Source organism: Etheostoma spectabile, chromosome 14, assembly GCF_008692095.1.
Source record: "Etheostoma spectabile isolate EspeVRDwgs_2016 chromosome 14, UIUC_Espe_1.0, whole genome shotgun sequence".
NCBI lineage: Eukaryota > Metazoa > Chordata > Actinopteri > Perciformes > Percidae > Etheostoma > Etheostoma spectabile.
This window is the reverse complement of record NC_045746.1, coordinates 9,052,525-9,066,832: the sequence shown is the minus strand read 5'-3', so window position 1 is coordinate 9,066,832 and position 14,308 is coordinate 9,052,525. Positions and strand designations below refer to the sequence as shown.

General features: G+C 40.8%; 1 protein-coding gene across 21 annotated transcripts in view; it reads left to right on the top strand.

Moving 5' to 3' along the window:
- adgrb2 (adhesion G protein-coupled receptor B2) overlaps positions 1–14,308 on the top strand; it is a 240,978-nt gene that overhangs the window by 70,364 nt on the left and 156,306 nt on the right. For all 21 annotated transcript variants that reach the window (XR_004334864.1, XR_004334860.1, XR_004334862.1 and 18 more), the window contains exon 2: positions 6,331–7,234. Coding sequence is in view for 8 of the 21 variants with exons in the window: in XM_032534850.1 (XP_032390741.1) it covers positions 6,346–7,234 (889 nt within the window). In the remaining 13 variants the exon portion in view is untranslated. The remainder of the gene's footprint in view (positions 1–6,330; positions 7,235–14,308) is intronic.

Here is a 14,308-nt window from a genome sequence, read left to right as displayed (position 1 = left end):
AAATAAAAAACTGAAAAGTGGTGCGTGCAAAAGTATTCGGCCCCTTTACTTGCAGTGCAGCAAACTCACTCCAGAAGTTCAGCGAGGATCTCTGAATGTTCCAATGTTGTCCTAAATGACTGATGGTGATAAATAGAATCCACCTGTGTGTGATAGAGTCCTCTGTATAATCCCCTGCTCTGTGATAGTCTCAGGTTCTGTTGAAAGCAGAGAGCATCATGAAGACCAAGGAACACACCAGCGCTCCGTAATACTGTTGTGGGAGAAGTTTTAAGCCGGATTTGGATACAAAAAGATTTCCCAAGCTTTAACATCCCAAGAGCACTGTGCAAGCGACATTTTAAATGGAAGGAGTATAAGACCACTGCAAATCTACCAAGACCTGGCCGTCCCTGTAAACTTTCAGCTCAGACAAGAAAGACTGATCAGAGATGCAGCCAAGAGGCCCATGATCACTCTGGATGAACTGTAGAGAACTACAGCTGAGGTGGAGAGTCTGTCCATAGGACAACATCAGTCGTACACTGCACAAATCTGGCCTTCATGGAAGAGTGGCAGAGAAAGCCTTTCTCAAAGATATCCATAAAATCTCGTCTAAGTTTGCCACAGCCACCTGGGAGACACACCAAACATGTGGAAGAAGGTGCTCTGGTCAGATGAACCAAAATCTAACTTTTTGGCCACAATGCAAACAGATATGTTTGGCGTAAAAGCAACACAGCTCATCACCCTCACCAACCCATCCCCACTGTCAAACATGGTGGTGGCACATCATGTTTGGGCCTGCTTTCTTCAGCAGGACAGGGAAGATGGTTCAAATTGAGGGGAAGATGGATGCGCCAAATACAGGACCTTCTGGATGAAAACCTGTTGGAGTCTGCAAAGGACCTAAACGGGACGGAGATTTATCTTCCAACAGACAATGACCCAAACATACAGCAACTACAAGGAATGGTTCACAAATAAACGTATCCATGTTTAGAATGGCCAAGTCAAAGTCCAGACCTGAATCCAATCGAGAATCTGTGGAAAGAACTGAAAACTGCTGTTCACAAACGCTCTCCATCCAACTCACTGAGCTCCAGCTGTTTTGCAGGAAGAATGGCAAGAACTTCAGTCTCTCAATGTGCAAAACTGATGGAGACATACCCCACGACTTGCAGCTGTAATCCGCAGCAAAAGGTGGCTCTACAAAGTATTAACGCAAGGGGGCCCAATCATTTTGCACGCACCACTTTTCATTTTTTTTATTTGCTAAAAAAGTTTAAATATCCAATAGATTCGTTCCACTTCACAATTGTGTCCCACTTGTTGGTGATTCTTCACAAAATAAATTTTTATATATTTATGTATGAAGCCTGAAATGTGTCAAAAGGTTGAAAAGTTCAAGGGGGCCGAATACTTTTGCAAGGCACTGTATGAGGTGTGTTGACCATGAATTCCAAGAATAAGAATATTGAAACCTATTTTTAAACCAGCTCAGGTTTTTGAAAAAAAGCGGCAAGAGCATGAAAAAGTGACAAATAAATCAGAAAAAGCGACAAAAACATCGGAAAAGCCCCACAAAATATTAATTTTCTATTTTGACCTGGAAGGACAAGTTCATGGTCAACGGGAAGACAACACAAGGGTTAAGTAACATTTTTAGTGCAGGACCTTTTACTTGTTACAGAGTACTTTTACAGTGTGGTATTAGTACTTTTACTCAACCAACGGATCTGAATACTTCTTTCACCACTGGGACAGTGCTACTTTCCGTGCTGTGCTATTAGTTAGTTCACAGCACTGTTCTCTTTTAGATGAGTTTTAGAGTGCGGACAACTAGGAGATGAGTCACATTGTCACTTCATTGCACAAAAGAATGAAGACAGAGCCAAGAGGAGAGGGGGAGGCGGGGAGTGAGGGATATACATATTTTGCTATCCTTGGTGATAACATTAATGTCAAGGTGGAAGGGGGAAGGAAGACATCAAAGCTAATGAATATTTATGGTTGCCCACAGTAAAGTGCTGTTTAAGAGTGAAGTGGGACAGAATGGCCTCATGGAGACAGCACTTTAGGGCCTACTCTTGCACAGACTGTGGGTCTATGAATATTCATTGTTCATTGTCCCAAAAACAATTTGCTTAACGCTTCTGACTTCTTCTCATCCGTTAAATGTGCGCAAGGTTTTACCTATGCATGGTTTGGTCTATAATGCTATTTATCTTCTCTTGTGATGGGTCTGTGACTAGATGAACTTCTATTCTTTGTACAGTCTAAATAAAAAAAAAAAGTTTTTTAAAAGCATAGACATGCTATCTATAAGCCTAGTTCCACGGGGAAACTAGAAAGGCTCTTCGTCATAGTTTATGCAAGTGATTCATGTTGCGTTACAATCAAAGTGAATTTCGGGATTTAACAGTTCAGTGACACATTGTTAGCGGGACATGTGTCACCGGCTGTATGGATGTTATATCACAGCATATTTGTTTGAAAGTCTGACTGGTTGAAGTGGCATAGTCTATAACCCCATCATATGCCAGACAGCATGATGTCCTTGAGCATATTTCAAAATATCCTACATTAGCCTTCCCTACTGTGCCACACACTTGTCAAAGTGTCACAGCAGCCCGAGCCAACGCGATTTAAAAACCTTTCATGTCAGATTTTTCATGTGAAAACAAATCCTGTGTAGGAAAACCCTGTGAAAGAGAGAGGGAAAAGCAGGATAAATAATCAAACTAAAAAAAAACACATGTCCAGATGAGAGCATAGGGTGTTGCTATGGTTACTACTCACACTATAAGCAACCTCTCCCAAAGTAAACCCTTCCTGATAAGTGAAAGGGACTACAATGCCTTTATAGTGTGGTCTAATATACAGTTGTGTGTTTTGTTTTGTGCAGTCCTCGGACTGTGACCCACTCGTACTCCAACCAAATGGATGTAGGTAAATCATCTTTGAGCATGTAAACATTTTCTGCATTGTCTGCATCAGGATAATGTCTAAAAGCTGGTGATTGTGATGATTGTGATTGTTTATTTTTCATGTTGAAGGATTTACATTTTGCACGTATTTTTTACAATTCCAGTATAATTGCAATAATGCCTGGCTCACTCCAACATCTCCTCCTCCCTGATCTCTCCTGCGTTGTATCGCTGTCTGTCTGCCTTTTAGTAGGTTTCTATTAATAACTGCACTGCACCCTCTTATAAGCCCAATTGCCTCTTACTGTCCAACCTATGTGGGGTCACCTCTTGACGTGGTGAGGTAAGCACAGTTCCTCGCCTCTTACCTAGACCCAGTGAACTACGCGTCCGATGCTGAAGAGCAGTACCAGACTTCTGTGTAGCACAGGCTACTGCTTTTTCATTAATCTAGGCCTTATGGAAGTGGAGTTCTTGCTCTAAAAGCACAATAAACAGAGCAAGAACTCCACTCCTTGGTGCTAGCTACCAGGCAGACCAATTTGATAGGCAAGACCATGAGAAATTGGTGTGCAGGGCACAGGTGAGTTTCTTACTATTGTGAGGGAAAGTGGATTGTCTATTTTATTTGCTTACACATTTTCGTTAATGTAACAGAAACCTCTCTTCTACTTAAAAGCTGTGCATTATCTTCAATTCACAATAGCTTTGCAACTTTGTTAGCAATTTGTTAGCTAGCTGGGACACTAATTTAGCACTAAATGTAATGGATACCAGTCGCTACTTATGTTCGTTTTTATGAAGTAACGTTACGTAATATTGCAACTCATATACATTCACGCCATATCAGCAAAATGGGAAGAATAAAAAAAGCTCTAGCTAAGCAGCCACACAGTCCACCATTGTTGCCCGCATTGTTAGCTAGTGGTAGCACAATGTAACAGAAACCTCTCTTCTACTTAAAAGCTGTGCAGTATTTTCAATTCACAATAGCTTTGCAACTTTGTTAGCATGTTGTTAGCTAGCTGGGACACAAATTTAGCACTAAATGTAATGGATACCAGTCGCTACTTATGTTTGTTTTTATGAAGTAACGTTACGTAGTATTGCAACTCATATACATTCACGCCATATCAGCAAAATGGGAAGAATAAAAAAAGCGCTAACTAAGCAGCCACACAGTCCACCATTGTTGCCTGCATTGTTAGCTAGTGGTAGCACAATGTAACAGAAACCTCTCTTCTACTTTAAAGCTGTGCAGTATCTTCAATTCACAATAGCTTTGCAACTTTGTTAGCATGTTGTTAGCTAGCTGGGACACTAATTTAGCACTAAATGTAATGCATACCAGTCGCAACTTATGTTTGTTTTTATGAATTAACGTTACGTAGTATTGCAACTCATATACTACATTCATGCCATATTAGCAAAAAGGAAATATTAACAAAAAGCGCTAGCTAAGCAGCCACACATTCCACCATTGTTGCCCGCATTGTTAGCTAGTAATAGCACAATGTAGCAGAAACCTCTCTTCTACTTAAAAGCTGTGCAGTATCTTCAATTTACAATAGCTTTGCAACTTTGTTAGCATGTTTATATTGTTAGCTAGCTGGGACACTAATTTAGCACTAAATGTAATGGATACCAGTCGCTGCTTATGTTCGTTTATATGAAGCAACATTAGTATTGCAACTCATATATTGCCACTTTCACGCCTTATCAGCAAAATGGGAAGAATAAAAAAAAGCGCTAGCTAAGCAGCCACACACTCCACCATTGTTGCCCGCATTGTTAGCTAGTGGTAGCACAATGTAACAGAAACCTCTCTTCTACTTAAAAGCTGTGCAGTATCTTCAATTCACAATAGCTTTGCAACTTTGTTAGCATGTTTATATTGTTAGCTAGCTGGGACACTAATTTAGCACTAAATGTAATGGATACCAGTCGCTACTTATGTTCGTTTATATGAAGCAACGTTAGTATTGCAACTCATATATTGCCACATCAGCAAAATGGGAAGAATTTAAAAAAAGCGCTAGCTAAGCAGCCACACATTCCACCACAAGTTTATGGTAACTTACCATGTTTGACATTAGCTGCCCGTATACTTTGCAAATCAAGGAGTTGCTAATTGAAAAAAAAAAAAATCTGGAATAAAGATGTTAAAAGGAAATGTAAATGAATCATTTTATTCACCTTAGCCAGCTTGTACACAGCTAGTAGCTGTCATGGCTAAATGTATTATGTTTTTCAATTAACACAAACTGGTCATGCATTGTTTTTTTGGTTTGATAACTTTACATTACAGCTTAAAAACCTGCAAGAAAGTATGTCCCAGAAGAAACCGATATAGCTACAACCAGGCTGTGATAACTATAATATACACAACAGGCACACTGAGTACTGTCAGTTTTTTATCTATGGAGAAGCACACTTTGATACTCAATGTAACATGTATAATGTACAATAATTTGAAGGAGATGAACCTCTCACCTGTGCTTCTTTGCCTTTATTTCCCATCATATCAGATCACTGTTGTGTATTTGCAATATTTAGTTTGTCAAACAAAGGTATTTGTAACTGGAAGCTTCTTGTTTTGTAATAGTGTGCAGTAGTTTTGTAAAGTTTTACAAAGTTGAACAACTCAAATCAAAACTGATATTGCAGCATAAAGTTGCATCTCTTTGTCAAAAGGATGTGTTGCAAGGAAGCATTTGTTGAATTTCACTTGTCTGGGTGTCATGCCATAAGGTTACAGGTGCGAACATCTCCCATCTCCCACACATCCTCCTCAAACTGCATTTATGCAAAATAAACTCTCAGGTGATGGAGCAGGCACACACGGCAAACAAAAAGGTAGTGGGTATTGAAGTAGTTTCAAGCAAAAAACCCAAACACTATATGTTTTTTGTTGTTGTCAGGAGTGTATGTGTGTGTATTGTGTGAGTCAAAATCAGGCTGTTGGCGAACCCATACTGTGTCAGTGATGGTAATAGTTTGCCAGAGCCTTGGGGGAGCTGCTCAGCAGGCGTGTGTGTGTGTGTGTGTGTGTGTGTGTGTGTGTGTGTGTGTGCGCACGTATCAGCAGGAGAGGGTAGAACAGTCCCTACAGTGCATGTCTCAAAAGCCAAGTCATCAACCCTTTTAATCAGCCCAGCAGGGATGTGTTTCTGTTTTTGGCAGTGTACGTGTGCGTTTGAAGAAAAACTGCTGCCATAAACATGGTTATGTTATACTCTGAGACAAAAGCAGAAACCTGTCTATAAATATTTCCAACCAGACATGCTCCTTTGGTCAACAGGACTTTTGTCAAGTTCTTTTATCCATGGTTTTGTCAGATTGTGTTTAAAGACTTTTCATGATGTTTCTAATGTACTTCCCCCTCTCTCCCCATCCTCCTCTCTTTTCTCTTCCCCTGCAGGACGAATGTCATAGGATGAACACTGCTGGTGGGGTGTGTCTGTCTGTGCTGTCCTCTCTCCTGGCTGTGGCTGGGGCCCTGGCTGCCTTGTCTGCCCTCGCTCTAGCTCCTCTCTCTGCCCTGGCGGAGACTGCCCATGGGCCTGCCGACGGTGTCCCCAGCACCGGGGCAGAGGGGCCCCCCTCACCCCTCTCCTCACCATGTTCCAGCCTTGTAGCTGGGGTGCTCTATGGCTCTTTCTCCCTAAGGGAGTTATTTCCCTCCCGGGCGCCGGGCTGTTCCTGGTCCCTGGAAAACCCTGATCCCACCAAGTACTCCCTCTACCTCCGCTTCACCCGCCACCCTATCATCTGCCGGACACACTCCCCCATGCTCCTCTCCCTTGACCACCACCTGGCCAATCAAAGCTGTCCCCTTCACTTACAGACAACTGCTGCCAGGGATCAGGAAGTCATTGATCTTTGTGGCAGCCAATCCAACTCAGAGGGACCGTACTCCTTCCTACAGTTTGATAAGAACTTTGTCCAACTATGTCTGGCGAGACACCCAGCTGCTGATGAGCCTCAGGTTTCTAAGGAATTGCTGGAGCTGAGACTAGTAGAGGTGTTACTCATTAACAATGAGAACTCCAGTCAGTTTACCTGCGGCGTGCTCTGCCGATGGTTTGAGGAGTGTTTACGCACAGGTCACAATGAAGACCAGGAGGTTTCTGACGGAGATGGCTGTGGGATGACCCAGACGGGATGTATCTGTCCAAACCACAACATCATGGCGCCACCTATTCCGTTGCTCCCAGAGACGCCCCACAGTTTCAGCAATGGTTCGCTCGTTCCCGATGACTGCTGCGTCACTGAGCTGCATTCCAATGAAGCAATCGCCATAGCACCCAGAGATGTTCGACAAGGTAGGATTATGTTAAACATTAGCACACTTTTCTGCCCTCAGCATATTATTAATGCCCTGTAACACAACATCCTGTAACACAAATTTACAAGGCACACACTGTTTTGGTGGGAACCCATACATTGTAAAAAAACACATATTTAGTTAAGGTGTAAAACAATTGTTTCCATGTATACCCAGCTTGCAGAAACAAATAAGACAAAACAAGTTTGCCTTGTTATTCTGGCTTTTGATACCTCCTTAGGGGGGCCATATGCCGCTGCTTAACAGAGAATTTCTTATTTGAATTTTGTTTGTTGGCCTTTAATTAAAAATCGAAGCAGTTCAAAGGGGGCCCTTTAAACCTTCCATCAAAAGATTTGTAAATGGCTGTCAGAAATCCAGCCTTCTGATCTATATTTTAGAGATTCCCCCATGTGGCCAGGAGGTGTTTGTGTGCGTGTTTGTGTGCGTGTGTGTGTGTGCGTGCGTGTTTGTGTGTGTGTGTGTGTGTGTGTAACCATCTGTTGACAATGTTAGGGCAAGATCAGATTTGACACCCATGCACACAAACACATGCACATGGGTCATTCATACATCAATGAATTGTGTACGAAGCAGACAGTCCCCTCCCACACATAGGAATATGTGAAGAAATCTGTGTGTGTGTTGGATTGTGTGTGTGCGCCTATGTCAGCGACATGGATAAGCGCTTATCCGTAAAGACAGGGACGAGCGTTTGCACTAAAGCTTTCTTATGGCGTATCTTTAAATAATAAATTAGACTAATGTAGAATTGAAACGTAGATACACAAAGAGACGTTGTAGTTTGTCTTATATTTCACAGAATTACATAATGTAATCATTTTCCTTGGGGTGGATTATAGGCATGTTTGCAGAGTGAACAGCACTAATTAGAACCCTGTTATTCTTATTCCAAGCCTTTAGCAACACACTAACACACATCCCGGGAGTTCTGGGGTGTCTTACCTTGCTGACGGGAAGGTTATGGTTCTCTGGATTCAATCAGCAAGGGGGAGTATCATCTAATTTACTCAGAGAGGGAGAAAGAGAAGGAAAAAGGGAGTGACAGAGGAAGAGACATGGCGTAGGAGGACCGATGCACTGTTGGTTGAGACAAAAAAGCCCAACAAATAGCAGCGCTGAGTGAATTGATGCCAAGTGTCGCGGTGATACTAAACTTGTGCCAATAACCTAAAGCCATCTCACCTCAAAGACACGGATGTTGTGTACGTATTGGTTAGCACTCGGCCACTCTATGAGGATCACACACACCACTCATTAGCATGGCTGTACTGCCGAGAGCCCTTGATGAGAGGATAGCATGACAGGATGTGGGCAAGGCTTTGTGTACAGAAGACTGTTTTCTTCCAAATAATTCCCCTATGTCCTAATTACCCTAAAATAGCAGAATTAACCCAACATCACGTTGTCAGAGTGAGAGCCAGAACCTTGTCTCTCTGCCGTTTCTCTCCTGTCGTCTTTCTCTATCCACTGAAAGACAAACACTGACACCCTTGCTGAGTCAGAAACAGAGTTGAAATTCTTGCTCTCTGTCTCGTCTCGTCACGTCTCCATCTCGACATCTTTTTCTCATGTTCTGACATTCTGCAGCTCTTCACTTGCAATGCAAGAAGAACAGGAAAAAATGCAATGTTATTTACTTACAAAGACTGACACATTTTGACATTATGATAATGACACATACTGAACCCTATTATGTCATTTAATGTGTGTGTGTGTGTGTGTGTGTGTGTGTGTGTGTGTGTGTGTGTGTGTGTGTGTGTGTGTGTGTGTGTGTTTGTGAATGGTAAAGCTCTTTGGATAAAAATGCTATATAAAACTTTTTTTCACCCCAGTTTACAATTAACTTGATAAAAAAACAAAAATCTAAAAGCAGGGCACAAGAGCCCCCCCCATAATCCTGCAACAAGAAAGAAAAGTAGTTTTATTTTCTTATGTTGATTTAGTAGCATGCAAGTACTTAACAATCTGTCCTTTGTTACTTATTCAGGAATGTTTGTTGATGTGCTTTACCAAAGCACATTTAGTTTTCTAAGACCAAGCAGCGTGAGAGACTCTGTCATTGATTAGCAGGTGTCAACCTTTTGCTCGACACAGAGGCTAACCATTTTTAAATTTGATCACAGTTAATCATTTTAAACATGCAGGAAAGAGACCAAAGCCACAGAGACCCGAGCAGGAGGTCAATTGGAATAATGTGTACATTATTGTGCGTGCACTGTATGCGGCCGGTTATTGTTAAACTGATTGAAACTTGATTGATGCTTCACATTGATGTTGTAAAGACAGAGACATGAACACACACATTGGTGTGCTATATAAAAGCAGGGGTAGATACCTTCACTAAGTAAAAAATAAGTAGGAAAGAACCAGAAAACTTGTTTTATATAGTATAACACAGCTTGCATTGGCCCTTATTACCCAATTTATATGGAAATGAGACACCATTTGTCATTGTGTTGTTTTTTTGTTTGTGTTTTACAGATATGCGGTTTCGAATCTGCTCTGTGTCATATGGAAATATATTTGTAGATTGGATAGACAAAGACTCACAACCTCTCTGGCTAAAATTAAAAATATACATATGGATTGAAAATATAATGTCACAGTTCGCTCCATGGGGCAAAACTTCATTAGACTGTTTTAAAAATCTGCACTAAATCCCATTTGTCATTGAAAGATTCCACCTGCTTAGAGAAAGTCTCTCCCTTTAGGTCACCTAATACCATGCAAAGTATTATCCGCTTCCTGTAACTGTCACACCCATAACAAAGACTCCTCAACAAAGAACCTTCTCAGCTTCAGGCAGCAAACCCTGCTGAGGGGTTTGCTGATACAGGAATAATACCATGTGCTCAGTGAAGGTCAGTCCGTATAATAGACTATTGTCCATCACAGCCAGAATCACAATAGGATGATAACAACTGTGCTGAGAAATGTCCTCAAAAAAGAATTTGGATAATTTTTTTTTACAGTCCATCCAGTTTTCAGGCCAAAACGCAAACGATCAAAGTTAATTATTTTCTAATTTCTATTTGTAATTATTTTTGAATATTGAAAATCTTCCAAGAAAAGAATAGCTTGTTGCATTGATATTTCAGATAAAGAAAGGGATGATTGAAGGATATTAAAGTCCTTTGTATTGGAGAAAAGGACCATCTTTCTCCACATAAGTTTATCACATAAAATGCAATGCGTACATACAGTAGATCAACAGAAAGGCCAACATGCGGCACATCCATGAAATATTATGAATGATTCTTCACATTTTTGTAACTTCCCTGCTCGTGATGCAAGTCTTAGGAAGCACACATAATCATGCACTTACACATTCGGTTTAAAAAACAACAACAACCAAAAAAAACCCCTGATTCTTATGTCAGTGAACATCACACCCCACACCCCCCTTCAAGAGCCCTAACACAGACCCACATCATAACTGACATGCAATGTGTTTGAGACCAAAACCAATATGCCGCTGGGTTTCACCTTCTCATTTTCATTTATTTTATTCTCCTCGCCATGGTAACATATTCAATGTATTGATTCTCCTTCCTACCAATTCTTCCCTCCCTCTACAAAAACTTGGATTTTCTTTCAGCCAAAATAAGCCAGTAACATTACATTCAGCTGGTGGTTGATTTTCCAACTGCCCTGTCTGACTGTTTTTGACAAAGTACCTTTACTGTTTGAACACATGCAGCTAGTATTTATGACAGAAATATCATATGTAATCATATCTGTGATAAATACACATTAAGTTATTCAACTAATGGCCTTCACGTGTTCCTTCAGACTTGATAGTCAGTCAATAATCAACGCAATCATAAACCCCTTTCACAGGGTTGGATAAGCAGCTTCTGAAACTGAAAGTCTGGCAGTGAATCCTGTTGTGCACATTGTCTTGTGCACAAAAAAAGTCTAAGCTGAGTTCCAAGCACTGCATAACCTCTTTCGTCCATATTGATTGGATGGAAGCAGTGTGCTTTCAAAAGCCAAATGACCAAAATATGGTTCAAGTTATAAGCAGCATGGGTTAATCCTCAACTGATCAGTCTGTTGTATCAGATAGCGGGTACACATCGTAGTGAATATCTTCCTTACGTCTTACGTCAAAGGTTTATACCTGGAAAATGTCTTTGTGTAAAGCCAGGGTTTATGTGCTGTACAGTATGAGGGAACTACCCAACAGTAGTACTTTACAAGGTCATACTACAAAAGGGTACCATGAATGAATGCCGGTAACCTCCATTAACCGTAAATACCTAAAAGTGCACATACATAGAAGAAAATGGAGGAAAGTTCAGAGTCCCAATAAAACAAGATTTAAAGGTCCTGAAGTCATCCGTGGCATGCAGTTTTAGCCATTCATGGCTCTAGAGATGACAATGTTAGTCTGTATTTCAGTCGCCCATTCCACCAATTTGGGCAGGACGGACTTCTATTTCCCGATTACTGGACGGATTGAGATGACATGTTGTACAGACATTCACAGAGAAGGAATCCTAGTAATACAGAAGCAATGCTCACCAACTGAAACTGCCAGAAGCACCCGGAAATCAGAAAGAGTTATGAGGATAACCTTTTTAGAGCTGATTGATTTTTAGAGCCAACAATTGCATATGTTTGTCAATCAGAAACTGCATTCTGCTCTAAAGATATTAAAACATCAAAAGGAGTAGGCTATAACGATGTGGTGCTGATGAAATCAAATATTTATCCAATAAGTTATCAGATCTTTTTTTCTTCCCTTTTACTATATTTTTTTTCTTGGTTTTATTAAGGCATGTAGTAACACAGTATGAATGGATCATGACGGATTACATGTTTGTGGTGATGTGACATACGGTCAATGTGGTCATGCTGCCTGCACGTGACGCTACTAGCACAGCAGTGAAAAGGTCACCATGATGGATGCCTCCGAGCCCTCTTTACCCTGGTTATTGAGATCCACAGGGCAGGAAAGATTAGAGCTATGATATGGACCCATACATGGACCTCCCTATTATGTCACCTCATCACTTCTGCCCCATTCACCAGTAGCTGAAAATAGCACTCAGACATCAGATTCATCTTATTGTGTTAGTAGTGGTTTCCTTGTGTTACTGGCTGTTGAGGGTTGTAGAGACATGTTTTTTCAAAACTCTTGGCATGGCACATGACATTGACATTATTGTTCTCTATCATTCATCAATCATTCACAGGGAAATTGCACCATCCTCTATGTGTTGGCTCATCCATCATGCTGCGGTAGCCACCATTGCTCTGCTTTAATGTAATTAAAGTAATTAGTTGCCTTGCGCACCTTAACTTGTGGCTGGAATTGGATTCTTTTCTCTCACGCTGTGTATGCAACAAACGTTAAGCACATCTTTTGCATGGTGCAATTACATACAAAGTAAATGCAAATAATATGCAAAGGGAAACATGAATAAGACAATACGAATGAGGTGCATATGCAAAATCCGTGTGAGGCTGTGTTGGGAAAGCCTATCAGCGTTGAGATTCTCCCGACATCATAACGCTGTTGAATCGGAGTGGTCTGTGGGTGGTGTGTGTGACAAGTACTAGAGCTGTCAATCTTCCTCTACAATACCATTCAAATTTCATAATTTAAAAAAAAATATTTGTATAATATTGAATATTACTGTGACTAACACAAATTAACAGAGCTCTGTAATGAAACATCATCTAACAAGTGTAGGTAAAAGTCTCTCAGCCCAAAAGATTTGTCATAAATTAAGTAACAATAGTGTTAGCCAAGATGCTAAAGTTATTGATAATTGCGTTACTGACTATTTTAGTGATTCATAAGCAACCAGTTACTTGCAGATTGTCACATTACTGAGAATATAGCTATTAGAAGGTAATATAATGCTTTGTTTTGTTTATTTCACACACCATTACTGTTTCATTAAACGCTATTTCAGAAGGTACAATGATCAAATGTAGGCCTTGTGAATAACAATAAACATACAATAGATAATATACAGACACTAAAAACTTAATTTACCATGGATGCAACATAGACAAGTAAGACAGAATACAGACACTTAAAAATTAAAAATAGGAAGAAATCAAGTCACAAGACTGAGACTCAACATAGACAAACACCAGAAACAGACCATCCCAGCACAAATATAATACTTAATGAATATTCAACAATCACATGGCGTGAGCAATGGCAGGCTTTTCTTGAAGATGGAGACAGAATGCAACAATCTCAAGTTTTCCTCAAGTTCATTTCAGATCTGTGGTCCCCAACAAACTACACCCAGGCTCATACACGTCAGCCTTTGTTTTATGCCAGTGATTTTGCCAGGTGTTTTTTTCTGTGTGCTGGGGACGAAGCTCACGCAATTGTTAGTTTAACCTATGAATGACCTGGAATATCATGCAGGCGTTATTAAAGACATTATATTCAGTAAGCCTTAGTAAATCAAGGCGACGAAACAGAGTATGCGTGTGGGTATGGGGCTCGGACCATGTTAATGCCCATATGATTTGAAGTGGCTGGAAAAAGTGTTACACCATATGGCGTTACAATAGTTTAAATGGGGCTCAAACTAAGTTTTTTTAATACGTTTTTATATTAGGTCAGAAGTGCTTTCCATTCATAACCGTTATCTCAAGACACTTTACATACAGAGTATGTCTAGACTACACTCTATAATTTACAAAGAACCAACAGTTCTATTAATTCACTCCAGAGCAAGCGACAGGGCGACAGTGGCGAGGAAAAACTCCCTTTAGGAAGAAACCTCGGACAGACCCAGGCTCTTGGTAGGCGGATGGGGGGTGTAATGGATAGTGGCAATAACAGTCATAATAAAAGATAATGGAGCAGTGACTACAAATAGTAGTTTGTTGTAGTTCATGGCATAGCAGGGCGTAGCAGGGCACAGCAGCACGTAGCAGGGTGTAACAGGACCACGGTGACAGCTGCAACCATGGTTTTGGAGCCTCCCTAATCCACGGAAACATGCTGGGGGACAAATAACGTAAGGACTCTAGGGAATGACTCCCCAGAGCTAGGTTAGTAATAAGCATT